The sequence below is a fragment of the Cheilinus undulatus genome, linkage group 18 (assembly GCF_018320785.1).
Source record: "Cheilinus undulatus linkage group 18, ASM1832078v1, whole genome shotgun sequence".
Classification (NCBI taxonomy): Eukaryota; Metazoa; Chordata; class Actinopteri; order Labriformes; family Labridae; genus Cheilinus; species Cheilinus undulatus.
This window is the reverse complement of record NC_054882.1, coordinates 11,921,514-11,935,791: the sequence shown is the minus strand read 5'-3', so window position 1 is coordinate 11,935,791 and position 14,278 is coordinate 11,921,514. Positions and strand designations below refer to the sequence as shown.

Sequence of the window (14,278 nt, the reverse complement as noted above, 5' to 3'; positions counted from 1 at the left end):
CTGTTGGGATGGTGTTGGGCAGGTGATGGGCAGGTGATGGGCGGTGCCTGGTTTCCACCAAACTCCAGTCAGGCTTTCAGGAGTTTTTCACTGAGGAGAATCTTCTGTCTAGCCCAGGGGTCATCAACTCCATTTGCACAAAAGCCAGCTTTTACTTGACAGACGCTGTGAAGGGCCAGACATTGTTATAAACTAAAATATAATTAATATTTTGGTCTCTTAAACATATTCTTGTAAAAAAAAAATTTGTTCCTTTCCTTTCAAAATTAATAAAACTCTAAGCCCTTAACGATGAGATCAGTCCCTATCACCTATACTTCAGCCAGCCACAAGGGGGCAATTGAGGTATTTTAGCTACATATTTCTGAAGTTAAGTTTGATGCTAAAATGCTGTTATTAATGGCCAAAAACACATGCAGGAAACAGATCTTCTGTCTAGATTCTTAGAATGGGGAATTGCACTCTGAAAGAGCTTAATTTGAAATATTGATACAGAAAACAACAACTTTATTCAAGATAAGAATGATAAGTATGCGTTCCCCATGCCAAATTACACAATTATACTTGTGTGCTTCTTGTTTGATAAGTCGCTAAGTTGAAGATTTTATTGAAACTTCAAGAAAAGTTTAACAAAAGCATGAAATATTTTTTTCCTTTTAATTTTTTTTCTCAATTTAATAATTCTCTGCGGGCCTGATGTGGTCCCCAAGCCTCCAGCTGATGATCACTGATCTAGCCACTCTGCCATGAAGCCCAGATCAGTGGAAGGCTGCAGAGATGGTTGTCCTTCTGGAACTTTGTCCCATCTCCTCACAGGATTAAACAAATTGATGCATTAATGCCATCGCCTGGTATGTTTGTTACTCTTTAAACAGTCACCCTTACGAGAGTTTGATGCGTTCAGTTGGCTTTAGTTGGTTTGACCTATCCTATAGTCTGTGATCCCCAGTCTGTCAGTCGTCATACAAAAACCTGCTAAGCCAGTCTGTTAGTGTGAACTTCTAAAGATCTGTTAAGACTGTGAAGTTGTGTGTCCTCAGCTTGTGATATCATCGACTGTACTAATTAGCCTTCTCTACCTGTGTTCAGGTGTTTCTGTGTAGAGTGTGTTGACCTCCTTGTTGGTCAGGGTGCGGCCCACGCTGCCATCAAAGAGGACCCCTGGAACTGCTACATGTGTGGTCCTACAAATGTCTACGGTCTGTTACTGCGGCGCTCTGACTGGCCCAGCCGGCTCCAGCACTTCTTTGCCAACAATCATGACCAGGACTTTGTGAGTGATTCACTGTTAGACCACAGATCTCAGAGACCAGTCTTCCTGTCTCATCTTCATCACTCTGTCTCTTTGGTTTTAGGATCCTCCTAAGCTTTACCCCCCCGTCATGGCAGAGAAGAGGAAGCCCATCCGTGTCCTGTCACTATTCGACGGCATCGCAACAGGTGAGAGAAGGAAACCATTCTGATTGATTGATTTCCACCACAGTCAACATTTGATTATGACACATTTAAATAATAAAGTCATTCTCATCCTTATATTTAAATACTAGAATGGCCGTCTGAGGCGGCAGACCCACGCCTAAGCAGTGCCACCGAGGAACTCACGCTCCCATTGATTACTATGGTGTTCAAAAGTCGAAGTCCGAGAAAAACCCAACGGGTGCGCGGATCATCACCAAAATCTAATCGATTCTTCCCTGTCACTATACCAATATCCCCTGAAAGTTTGGTGAAGATCCAACTTTCCGTTCTCGAGTTATCTTGTACACAAACAAACAAACAAACAAAGATATGGAACCCTTTACATAACCCTGCCGATTTCATCATCGTGGGTAATAATATTGTCTATCAGTGAGTTTGTCAGTACTGGATTTTAGCTTGAGTAAGGGAAACTCCGAGAGCTTTTTTACTGAAGTTTTATGATTTTTTTGGGGTAAGGGGGGGGGCGTGGACTGTGGTCCAATGAAGCTTTAACGTGGTCTAACCTTTGCAGGGTTATTGGTGCTCAAAGAACTCGGCATCCAGGTGGATCGCTACGTGGCCTCTGAGGTGTGTGAAGACTCCATCACTGTGGGAATCGTCCGGCATCAGGGTCGCATCATGTATGTTGGCGATGTGAGGAATGTCACACGTAAAAACGTGAGTTTCTTTGGTTTATGCTGAGGTTATGTTAAGTATGTGGGGCATTTGATGTTAGTTCACATTCATACAAGGATCTGGGTCTGCTCTAAACGGAACTTAAGACCAGCTGAAGAAAACAAAGACCTGGGTCTACAGTTATACAGGTGTTACTCTACAGTTATACAGGTGTTACTTTACAGTTATACAGGTGTTACTCTACAGTTATACAGGTGTTACTTTACAGTTATATAGGTGTTACACTACAGTCATACAGGTGTTACTCTACAGTCATACAGGTGTTACTTTACAGTTATATAGGTGTTACACTACAGTCATACAGGTGTTACTCTACAGTCATACAGGTGTTACTTTACAGTTATATAGGTGTTACACTACAGTCATACAGGTGTTACTCTACAGTCATACAGGTGTTACTTTACAGTTATATAGGTGTTACTCTACAGTCATACAGGTGTTACTCCACAGTTATGCAGGTGTTACTCTACAGTTATACAGGTGTTACTTTACAGTTATATAGGTGTTACTCTACAGTTATACAGGTGTTATAGTTATGCATTAAAATCTTTCAGTGAAACCTTATCATTAAGCAAAAACGTTCAGTGAAAATTTCAAAGGATAACCCGTACCCCCCAAATTCCTAATTCAATCCCTAAAAATGTACAATTAAATTTTTCCACTTCCCCATAAAAATGCCAAAAGAAATTTCCTCAAATCTTCCAATGAAGCCCTGCAAAATATACAAACATATCCCCTAAATTTCCATGAAAATACTTGATCGTTTCCAAGCGGATTCCCCAAAATATCTGAACAACAAATTATTCCCACATTTCAAGCCAGTTATCTCAAAAGGTCTGATAGCAGAAATGATATGTTGTAGGAGCGCCAACATGCTATGTCCTCATAGGTGTGTGCTGGGTCTTGGGATGTTAATGGGCATGCTTGGACCATAACAGAATAAAGAGGCTGTATTGGTGTGAGATGAAGCAGTATGTCAATAAGGACTGAAAACTCTACATCAGAGCACTACATCATCACACTATGAGAGTAAAGTCAGTCTGAGGAGAGTGGTGGAGCTGACACAGAACTAAAGGATGTAGGAACAGTCTGTCCTGAAAAAAATAGATGTCCCTATCCTGTTGGCCGACATTTCTCTGAGTGGAACTGGTTCCTTAAAATTGGACTTTGTTTGCAGTCACATGATCTGAATGACTTGTGAACATCAGATGGGGGCAGGAAGTGAAGAACACTGTTAAAGCTCTAGGTGGCACTGTACACTGCAGTTATCATCAGAACAGTCATCCATCTGCGATGATCCCTACACTTTAGAAAACAGGGACATCCACCAAGGTGAACTGGTTTACCTGGAGAGGAGGGGATCCAGATTACTAAGGACTTAGTCCTGCAGACCTCCTACTACAGGTCTAGACGGATGAAGGGAGACCAGAGTCTAGATTAATCTAGGACTGAGCTAAGAGGCTAGCTGAGAATCTTGAACAGCTTTTCATGCAGAAAAACACAAACTATTAAAGTCCCTTAAAAGTGTTTAAATAGTGAATCAAGGACACAGAGCAGATCTGAATCATCATCCAGTGCCTAGTGGTGATAAAGATTCTGAGGATGTAGCTGAGAAAAACCAGGTCTTTTATGAAAATGAACTTAAATTCAGAGGTTTTTACATCAGTCGGGATGCGATGTCCTTCATCTCTGATATTCATGTCTTTATCTCATCTATACTGTTTCTATAGGTCTGACTCTGTATCTTATCTCTTCACAGATACAGGACTGGGGCCCCTTTGACCTAGTTATTGGTGGAAGTCCATGCAATGACCTCTCAATAGTCAACCCTGCAAGGAAAGGTCTATATGGTAGAATCATTTTCCTGTTATGTCTTTGTCTCATTGTGTTGAATTTATCCACCATAGAGGAGTATTAGTCCTCATCTATGTCAGCACGCTTTAATGTCTGCTCCTGTCCTACAGAGGGCACTGGTCGCCTATTCTTTGAGTTTTACCGGCTGCTTCACGAGGCCCGACCAAAAGAGGGGGACGACCGGCCTTTCTTCTGGCTCTTTGAAAATGTGGTTGCTATGGGCGTCAGCGATAAGAGGGACATATCTCGCTTCTTAGAGGTGAGAATTCTATGTTTATCTTATCCTACAGGCCATAACTGCTCATGATTTCTGCTGAAGTAAAGACAATAGAGGAGTGACTGTGTGTCTAGGCATGGCTGATGGGGTTTTAATGCCCTCTTGTGGCAGTCAGTCAATATCCTCAGACTCTGATCCTTTCCTGGGAACACTGTTGGAGGAGTAAACATGAATGTATTTCAGCAGCTCAAAGCCAAACACAGTCTTATTAAAAAAACTGTGATAATATTTAGTGATTTTCTAATCTCCATGCCCAAGCCTAAAACTAACCCTTAATCCTATAATCCAGGTCCAAATTTAAGACTAACCCCTAACTCTATAATTGAGGTCCAACCCTAAACCTAACCCAATAATCGAGGTCCAAAGCTAAGCCTAACCCCTAACCCTAAAATCCAGGTTGAACCCTAAACCTAACCCTATATTCCAGGTCCAAACCTGAGACTAATCCTATAATCCATGTCCAACCCAGAGCCTAACCCCTAACACTATAATCCAGGTCCAACTTTAAGCCTAACCCCTAACCCTTTCATCCATGTCCAAACCTAAACCTAATCTTAAATCCTCACCCTATAATCCAGGTCCAACCCTAGCCATATAATTCAGCTCTAACCCCAAACCCTAACTCTATAATCCAGGTCCATTTTACGCCTTAACCTATAACCCAGGTCCAAACCTGAACCTAACCCCTAATCCTATAATACAGGTCCAAATTTAGGCCTATTCCCTAACCCTGTAATCCAGTTCTAACTCTAAGCCTAACCTTAAACCCTAACCCTGTCTCACCTCAGTTCTCTTTGATCTGTCTCTGCTTTAATTTCAGAGTAACCCAGTGATGATCGATGCCAAGGAGGTCTCTGCTGCCCACCGCGCTCGCTATTTCTGGGGTAACCTTCCTGGCATGAACAGGTTGGTGTGTGAATGGTGAGGGAAGCAGCAGGCTGTGGCATTCACCAAAAAAACTAATGTTAAAGACAGCCAGTCATCTTTGTGGACTACAGAAGTCCTCCTCATCTCACTCTAAAGCTCTGCTTCTGAACTGGTTAAGCCACTGACCCACCACCCCTGAAATGAAACCAGGACCCACACTTCTGGAATTTTATAACCAACAAATTAAGAGGAAAACATGAAGAGGCAGGACATGCATGCAAACATTATTCACGGTTTTATTCTGATGAAGCAGGTCTTGATGAATTAAGACATTATCATGAGAAACAGTTTTATTAAAGACATTTGTGACAAGATATCGGGATCAATCAGCCACAATCTCAAGAAATCAACCAGAATTTACACAGAGAAACAAAGTAAAACAGAATATACTGAAACATTTCTGCATGGAGCTTCAGTTCCTCCTTCATTCTTTACTACAGTTTTTCTCCAGGTACCAGTCCACGGCCCACTTTAGAGTCCCAACTCACCAGTGGAGAAGCACTGTTCTAAAGTATATCTGGTCTTTATCTGAGGACAGACCTTCACTAAGCCTTTGTTTTAGTCCAAACGTGTTAGGTTAGTCTGTAAATGATCTTTTCTGCTCTTTCAGGCCTTTGACTGCTACGTCCATCGACAAGCTGGGCCTTCAGGACTGTTTAGAGCACGGCAGAACGGCAAAGGTACAAATACAAGAGAAACACCAACATCTGCCGTGGGCATTGGCATCATTAGCTCTGTTTACATGGACCGTTTATAATCAGAATAAATATCTGATCTGAATAAAAATGCTTCACATAAACACTTCATTAAGGATCAAATTCTCTGACATGGCTTATTTTGAAAGAAATCAGATTCTGATGGAGAGGGATGGTTTACACCAATCCTCATTCAGTTAAGGGTCCATGAAAAGTCTCTCATGTTTGAGATGGTTTTTGTAATATAAGGATCTTCCTCCACCCCCTCCTCTGAACTGACAACAGCAGAACTGTCTGCAGCACATGATAAAGGTCCATCTTTAAAAAATAAAGGAAAATAAAGATAACATCAGGTACAGACATGAGAGAGTAGAATGGCATCCATGTGAACAGAGACTTTTAACTCTCCAATCAGAATATACATATATAATCAGATTGGGGAAAAAAAATGTTCATGTAACCATGGCTACTGACACGTCTCTAATATCATATATTTAACTGTGGATGTAAGTCAGGCATCTTCGTTTGGACTTTTTAGGAGCTTTGTCCAAAATGACCTAAACACGTCAATTCATTTTTCCTCCTGGGGATTCATAAATATTTCAATCTCATCAGCAGCCTTTGGAACAAAACCCCAATAATCTAGTCTATAGTCTATATCTAATCTAATCTAATTTTGTATCTAATCTGATTTAATACCAATAATCTGAGACTGTTAGAATGAAAACAGCAGCTACATCATCACCTTTCAATTAATAAAGTATCTAATCTAATCTTATATAATATATAACCTAATTTTATATACAATCTGTTTTAATACCGATAATCTGAGACTGTTAGAACACAAACAGCAGCTACATTGTCACCTTTCAATCAATAAAGTATTTTATCTAATCTGATCTAATGTAATATCTAATCTAATTTTATATGTAATCTGATTTAAAACCAATAATCTAACCTAATTTTATTTCTAATCTGGTTTGATACCAATAATCTAATTTGGTATCTAATCTGATTTAATACCAATAATCTGAGACTGTTAGAACACAAAACAGCAGCTACATCATCACCTTTCAATCAGTAGAGTATTTTATCCAATCTAATCCTATGTAATCCAATATATAATCTAATTTTATATCTTATCTGATTTAATACCAATAATCTAACCTAATTTTATGTCTAATCTGATTTGATACCAATAATCAAACCTAATTTTATATCTAATGTGATTTAATACAAATAATCTGACACTGTTAGAACAAAAACAGCAGCTACATCATCGCCTTATGACCAATAAAGTGTCTAATTTAATCTAATCTGATCTAATCCAATATATAATCTAATTTTAAAGGAGGAGAGAAAGTTTTTTTTTTGAAGTGCTGAACTCAATAATTTTGCACAGCAGCGACTTCTTGTGCCAGTAAGTGGTAGCAGTTTGGAAATTAGTGAGAAGAAGTCGCCAGAGAACTCTGTGAACCTGTTTGAATTATAATAGATTATAATAAATAATAATAATAATAATAAGGACTTTTACAGTGAAATGGGAATATCTCAGAAGACCAAAAATATATTTTATTTATTAATTCTTATTCTTTGTTCTTTTTTAGTTTGATAAAGTGAGGACCATCACCACACGGTCTAACTCCATTAAACAGGGTAAGGACCAGCACTTCCCGGTCTTCATGAATGAAAAGGAGGACATCCTGTGGTGCACTGAGATGGAGAGGTAAGTCAGTTTAAAGACAATCAAAATTATTCAAACCAATAGCAAATCAGTTTTATTGTTAAAATTTACAGGCTTTTTGATGAACAATGAACAGATCAAACAAAAGGAATTGAAATAGCTCAACACAACAAATGCTTTAAGTGGTTTCCCCAAATACAACTGCAAATGCTGAAAATGCAATTTATAATGGCGTCTCCAGTCTCAGAATGGTTTAACTCCTAAACAGAATCAAGATGGATTCATGGAAGTATCAGAAAATCCTAGGAGGAAATGTCATGCCTTTTGTGAGGAAACTGAAGCTTGGGAATCATTGGACCTTCCAACAGGACCATGATCCCAAGCAGACCTCAAATCCCAACAAGGCTTGGTTGCAGAAGAAGTCCTGGAAGATTCTCCAATGGCCATCACAGCTGCCTGACCCGAACTCCATAGAAAATCTCTGGTTGCAGCACGTAGACACAAGAATATTGGTGAACAGGAGGCCATTGCACATGAGGAATGGGCTGAGATTCCTCAGGAATGCTGCCAGAAGCTGGTGTCTGGATATGCATCTGGTTTGCAGCAGGTCATAGAAGCTAAAGGGTGCTCTACTAAGGACTAAAGATGCTGCCATGAAGGGACTGAATAATTTTGAGACTGGAGAAGTCATTAGAAGTGACGTTTTCAGTTGGATTTGGGGAAACCACTTTAAGCATTTGTGTGTTGAGCTATTTCATATCCTTTTGTTTGATTTGTTCATTGCAAAAAGCAGAAAGTCTTTAAATTTTCACAATAAACCTGATTTGCAATGGGACTGTGGTTCTTCTGTCAGAGGTCAGTCATGGATCAGAACTTCTAAATGATCTCTGTCCCATCCTGTCTCTCCTCTTGTGCCATCTCCTTTCTCCCTGTCAGGGTCTTCGGTTTCCCAGTCCACTACACAGACGTGTCAAACATGAGCCGACTGGCGAGGCAGAGGCTCCTGGGTCGGTCGTGGAGCGTCCCGGTGATCCGCCACCTGTTTGCACCACTCAAAGATTACTTTGCCTGTGTTTGAGCAACGGGGGAACATCACTGGGAACCATTTAGGAACTCCAACTGAAATAAGAGCCTTGATCCTCAGATTATACTCTGGGTATAACTTGTAAGAGAAACATTGACGTAGATTTCACATGATTTCTTGTATTTGAATTGTAATTCTTATTCTATTTAATTTTGATATGTCATTTACCTTTTAGCAGTGTTATCAAGTATTGTTGATTTGTTTGTGCAAGCTATACTTGAGACTGTGCTTTCTTCTCAAGACACTGAGTCAGGAAAAGTGCTAAACTTGGAAAAGAGCAGAGCGGTAGGAAGAGTTGGGAATTCTGTGAAATGTTTCTGCTGTGAGCTTCCAGCTCCTGAGCCTCACAGGTGAAGAGGAAGGAGGTTTTTCCTCAGTGTCAGAAGAGCTGCTAAGTCTCTAAGAATCCAAAAGCCCAGATCACATATACCTCTTTGTTTACAGTTTCTATACACACCTGAAGGTAATAATGGTACTACTGTAAAATGGTGACAATACCATGGTGCTTCTAGATGATTCCAAACATCAAAACCCATGTGGCCCTGCAGCTTCAGACAGTACTGAACTTTTAACTGTTGCTGGAATCACTTTTTAGTACACTTCTATAGGAACTGAGCGCAGGAAGTCTCTTCTCTGCCTTTAAACAGCTTTTCTACACATTTTACTGGTGCTCACTGACCCTCAGCCTCGCTGCATTTGGGCACAAATAAGACGAGCCACATGGGATCTGATGTTTTCTGTCATTTAAACTTTAGATCAATGTCTGTGAAACGACTTTTTTTCTAGTTTCATCCTGACCAATGACATTACTGTACAACTGTTAGAGCGAGGAGGGAGGGAGGAGGTGGACCAGGCTCCTCAGCTTCCTCCTCTGCAGACTGTAAAAAACTGTCAGGTGCAAATCTTCAACAATATGGTGCGGCTTCACAAAGTTCTTCTACCTTTTTATAGCAATTTTGTGCTGTTTTATCAACATTATTAAGCACTTTTATATGTATTCTTTCTTTTTCTGGTATTTTTTAAAAAGATTGTTTCTTGTGAATTGTTTTCTGGTTTGGTTTTATGATGTGAAATGATCTACCCTGGTGTAATACTTTTGTATACAGTAGGGCTGTGCCAATAGAAGTGAAAGAATGGATTTGATATGTGAAACCATGTTAATGTACCGTAGATGGATTTGGACTCCCCAGTCCCTGTTCCCTTCTCCATCATCCTCATTATTCTGTTAGCAGAAACTCAAAGAATGTCTATTTCTAAGTGGATTGTATAATTTCAAAAAAATGTAGGGTCTAAGAAACCCTAAACCTAACCCCTCAAAGTGTCAGACACAGTAAAGGACTAGATAAACCCCAAAACCAACCCCTCAAAGTGTCAGACACAGTAAAGGACTAGATAAACCCCAAACCTAACCCTTCAAAGTGTCAGACACAGTAAAGGACTAGATAAACCCCAAAACCAACCCCTCAAAGTGTCAGAAACAGTAAAGGACTAGATAAACCCCAAACCTAACCCTGTAAAGTGTCAGACATATTAAAGAACTAAATAAAACCCAAACCCAACCCTATAAAGTGTCAGACACAGTAAAGGGCTAGATAAACCCCAAACCTAACCCTGTAAAGTGTGAGACACAATAAAGGACTAGATAAACCCCAAACCTAACTCAATAAAGTGTCAGACACAGTAAAGGACTAGATGAACCCCAAACCCAACCCCTCAAAGTGTCAGACACATTAAAGGACTAGATAAACCCCAAACCCAACCCCTCAAAGTGTCAGACACAGTAAAGGACTAGATAAACCTCAAACCTAACCCTGTAAAGTGTCAGACACCTTAAAGGACTAAATAAAACCCAAACCTAACCCCATAAAGTGTCAGACACAGTGAAGGACTAGATAAACCCCAAACCTATCTCTGGTAAGTGTCAGACACAGTAAAGGACTAGATAAACCCCAAACCTAACCCTGTAAAGTGTCAGACACCTTAAAGGACTAAATAAAACCCAAACCTAACCCCATAAAGTGTCAGACACAGTAAAGGACTAGATCAACTCCAAACCTAACCCTGTAAAGTGTCAGACACAGTAAAGGACTAGATGAACCCCAAACCTAACCCTGTAAAGTGTCAGACATATTAAAGGACTAGATAAACCCCAAACCTAACCCTGTAAAGTGTCAGACACAGTAAAGGACTAGATGAACCCCAAACCTAACCCTGTAAAGTGTCAGACACAGTAAAGGACTAGATGAACCCCAAACCTAACCCTTCAAAGTGTCAGACACAGTAAAGGACTAGATGAACCCCAAACTTAACCCTGTAAAGTGTCAGACACAGTAAAGGACTAGATGAACCCCAAACCTAACCCTGTAAAGTGTCAGACACAGTAAAGGACTAGATGAACCCCAAACCTAACCCTGTAAAGTGTCAGACACAGTAAAGGACTAGATGAACCCCAAACCCAACCCCTCAAAGTGTCAGACACAGTAAAGGACTAGATAAACCCCAAACCAAACCCTGTAAAGTGTCAGACACAGTAAAGGACTAGATAAAGCCCAAACCTAACCCTGTAAAGTGTCAGACACAGTGAAGGACTAGATAAACCCCAAACCAAACCCCATAAAGTGTCAGACACAGTAAAGGACTAGATAAACCCCAAACCTAACCCTGTAAAGTGTCAGACACAGTAAAGGACTAGATAAAGCCCAAACCTAACCCTGTAAAGTGTCAGACACAGTAAAGGACTAGGTAAACCCCAAACCTAACCCTGTGAAGGACATATCCCTGAACACAGACCATTTTTGACCATTTAAACCTGAAACAGTCATCATGTTGACTCGTTTAAGTGCTGATCCAAACGTGAACTCACTAAATTCTCTTGATTGTAACCTTAAAGCTAAAACTGGAGGATTTAGGCCGCGGTTTGTCAAAACGAAAAACTGACAGTGTATGACAAAGACGTCTAAAAATAGATGTGTATATCATATTTAAGATTGAACATGTGAAATTTAATTTCTGAAGTGACCTTATTTTTGTCCAGGGCCCAGTATGAGCTCTGGTGTTATCTTTGAAGCAGATGTTAGCGCCCCCTTCCTTCTGTAATACTGAACTTCCCCTCATGTCTGTACAGTTTGTACATAGAGTTTTCTGGTCGCTGTTTCATCTTTTTTATTTTTTATTACGTATGAGATGTACAAATATAATTCTTTGCTAATATATATCATCAAATTAGGACAAATTTTAGCTTCAAATGAGAAAATCAAGTGACAAATTTGATTCTAAACTTGCTCTGAGCATTAGATGTAGGGAGACTCCAAGTCGACTTTATCTGTTTGTGTCAAGTGAATCCAGATTTAATGTTATGTGATCTTCATAGTGGCCTATGGACAGCTTTAAGATGAACTTCACTGCACAGCCCTACATGGTGGTGTTTGGTTCTTTCTTTTGTTTCCTTTAAAGAGGGATCGTCGGTGTTTCCAATGGTGCTAAACCTTTTCTCTAATCTACAAACGTTTATTTGATTGGAAGACTGATTTTAAGTTCCTCTGTCATAAGAAGACCTTTTATTTCACTCATATAAATATATTAACAAAGGCATTTTAACTTTGTACTTGAAAAAATAAGAATAATGAAAGGTTTCCTATATTGTTTTAGACTAGAGATTGCTGTAGTTGGTGCTTATCTGTGGGAAAATCGTGAGAAAAAAAACGGTAAGAACTTTTACTGTAGCATAATGTATGCTTAATGGCTTCTTAACCCTACATTCCATGCCGTAATATTCTCCATGTCTGTTTCAGAATGTTGTTTTCAATCCATGAATTCTTTATGTGAAACAACATCTGGGTTTTACTGTTCAACACAGGTCAATGATCCTAGATTTGGTGGAAGTGTTGGCTCTCTGTCAGACTTTCTTTAAGGCCTGTATGCTTTTCCTCAGACCAGTTCAAACAGCGGATGTAGCAGTCATTCTCCACTCAGACCCCCATACTTCTGTTTTAGTGTCCAGAGAGAAGATAAAGGCTCCGTATGTACTTGTGCTGGAGAACACTTGAATAAATGTATTGTTTTTGTGCAAAAAAATCAACCTCTTGTCTTTTTTGAATTCACATTCATCATAATTAAGAGGGTCGTAATATACCTCTGAATACTAGCTTCTCAATCCCTGCTGGAATATCAAACACGTTTTATTTAAATTAAAGTTATTTAGTTAGTCTTATTTCCTTTTAAATGAGCCACATTTGTAAGGAACATGCATTTGTGGGATGAGCAGCAGAGCTGAGTATGTGGGTTGGTCCATGAAAAATGTTCCAAATCTTCTCTGCCAATCCCAAACAGCTGATTCTGCTGTTGATTCTTGATTTTAAACCTCCAAGTGCTGACAATCAGGTCCCTAATTGGCTCCTGATGGTCAGCACCTGTGAGCATGGCCCTGCTACAGAAGCCAGTAGGAGTCTGCTCCAAGAATCAGCATGTTTGACTGATCTGGATAGAGCCGTGTGATAGGAGAACTTCAAACTGGTGCTTATTTGGAGTGAGTCCTAATGCTATCTCTGGGCTGGAGGCCAAGTTCGATATAACGGGGATGTCAGAGACAGGCCGTGAGGTGGCCGTCCCGTGAAGACGGTTTCCTCTTCCTGTCAGCTCTTAGGAACTGTTATGTTCAGAGATGAGTCCAGCTTCTGCCTACAGCAGCTGGATGGTGGAGTCAAAGTGTGGAGAAGACATGGAGAACTCTATGAGGATTGCTGCACTGATAGAAACCATAGATAGAACGCTCAGACACCTGTCCAACAGGTAAATGTTTGCTCCATGGGTGACTTATTGCAGTAAAGTCAGACTTTGGAGATGTTTATTCTAGAGGCTCATACAGCACTAAAAATGTTCTAATCTATTTTCTCTAAATTATAATAAACTCTTTAGATTAGACATAAAAACCCAGGTAATAAACCATAGGAGCTGGCTTAATACTGAGGTTTATTCTATTAAATAAACTCAGTCAATTATGACAGTCCAGGAATGATATGAAGAACTTTAACCACTAGATGGAGCTATATATTAAACCCTGGGCTTTCACTGACAAACGCTCTGTTACAACAGGGGTGTCCAAACTTTTCCCACACTGAGGGCCACACACAGAAATAAATAAGGATGACTGGGCCACTTTAATCCAGAAGGTGAGGTACGTTAAAGTTTGTAAAACCAATATAATGTAGGTAAAGATATGCTCAGTGACTGAGTAGCCTATGCCTAACTGGCTAACAAGGCAAATAGATAATCATACCCAGGTTTTTAGGGATGCCAATCAGATTTCAGGAGGGCTGTGCTTGGCCCTATAGCTGCCACTGACTCCACCCCTGGAACATTATTGGTTCTGCTATTTTACACGAAACTCATCAGGGTGTAAACAAAATATTATTTTTTTGATTGCTGATATTTTTACCATGTACAGTGTTGTCTCAGTGTCATCACAAAAACACATCAATGAATTCTTCTTGCTGAGATGTTCACAGAATTAGCATGGTAGCGCCACCTTATGTTGAAACTGTGAATTACAACACAGTCAAGCACAAGCTTCATGTTCAAATGTCGGCCATATTATCTGCTGCAGG

General features: G+C 39.9%; 1 protein-coding gene across 6 annotated transcripts in view; it reads left to right on the top strand.

Annotated features, from left to right (window-relative positions):
• The window catches only part of LOC121525847 (DNA (cytosine-5)-methyltransferase 3A-like), a 52,071-nt gene extending 39,339 nt beyond the window's left edge, over positions 1 to 12,732 (top strand). For 2 of the 6 annotated variants that reach the window (XM_041812017.1, XM_041812014.1), the window contains 9 exons: positions 1,090 to 1,273; positions 1,356 to 1,440; positions 1,991 to 2,136; positions 3,914 to 4,004; positions 4,119 to 4,267; positions 5,106 to 5,191; positions 5,823 to 5,892; positions 7,515 to 7,633; positions 8,528 to 12,732. In XM_041812017.1, coding sequence (XP_041667951.1) covers positions 1,090 to 1,273; positions 1,356 to 1,440; positions 1,991 to 2,136; positions 3,914 to 4,004; positions 4,119 to 4,267; positions 5,106 to 5,191; positions 5,823 to 5,892; positions 7,515 to 7,633; positions 8,528 to 8,669 — 1,072 coding nt within the window. In that variant the 3' untranslated portion in view covers positions 8,670 to 12,732. Of the gene's footprint in view, positions 1 to 1,089; positions 1,274 to 1,355; positions 1,441 to 1,990; positions 2,137 to 3,913; positions 4,005 to 4,118; positions 4,268 to 5,105; positions 5,207 to 5,822; positions 5,893 to 7,514; positions 7,634 to 8,527 lie in introns of all 6 variants that reach the window. The other 4 variants (XM_041812016.1, XM_041812012.1, XM_041812015.1 and 1 more) reach the window with 3 other exon arrangements.
• The last annotated feature ends 1,546 nt before the right edge of the window (positions 12,733 to 14,278 follow it).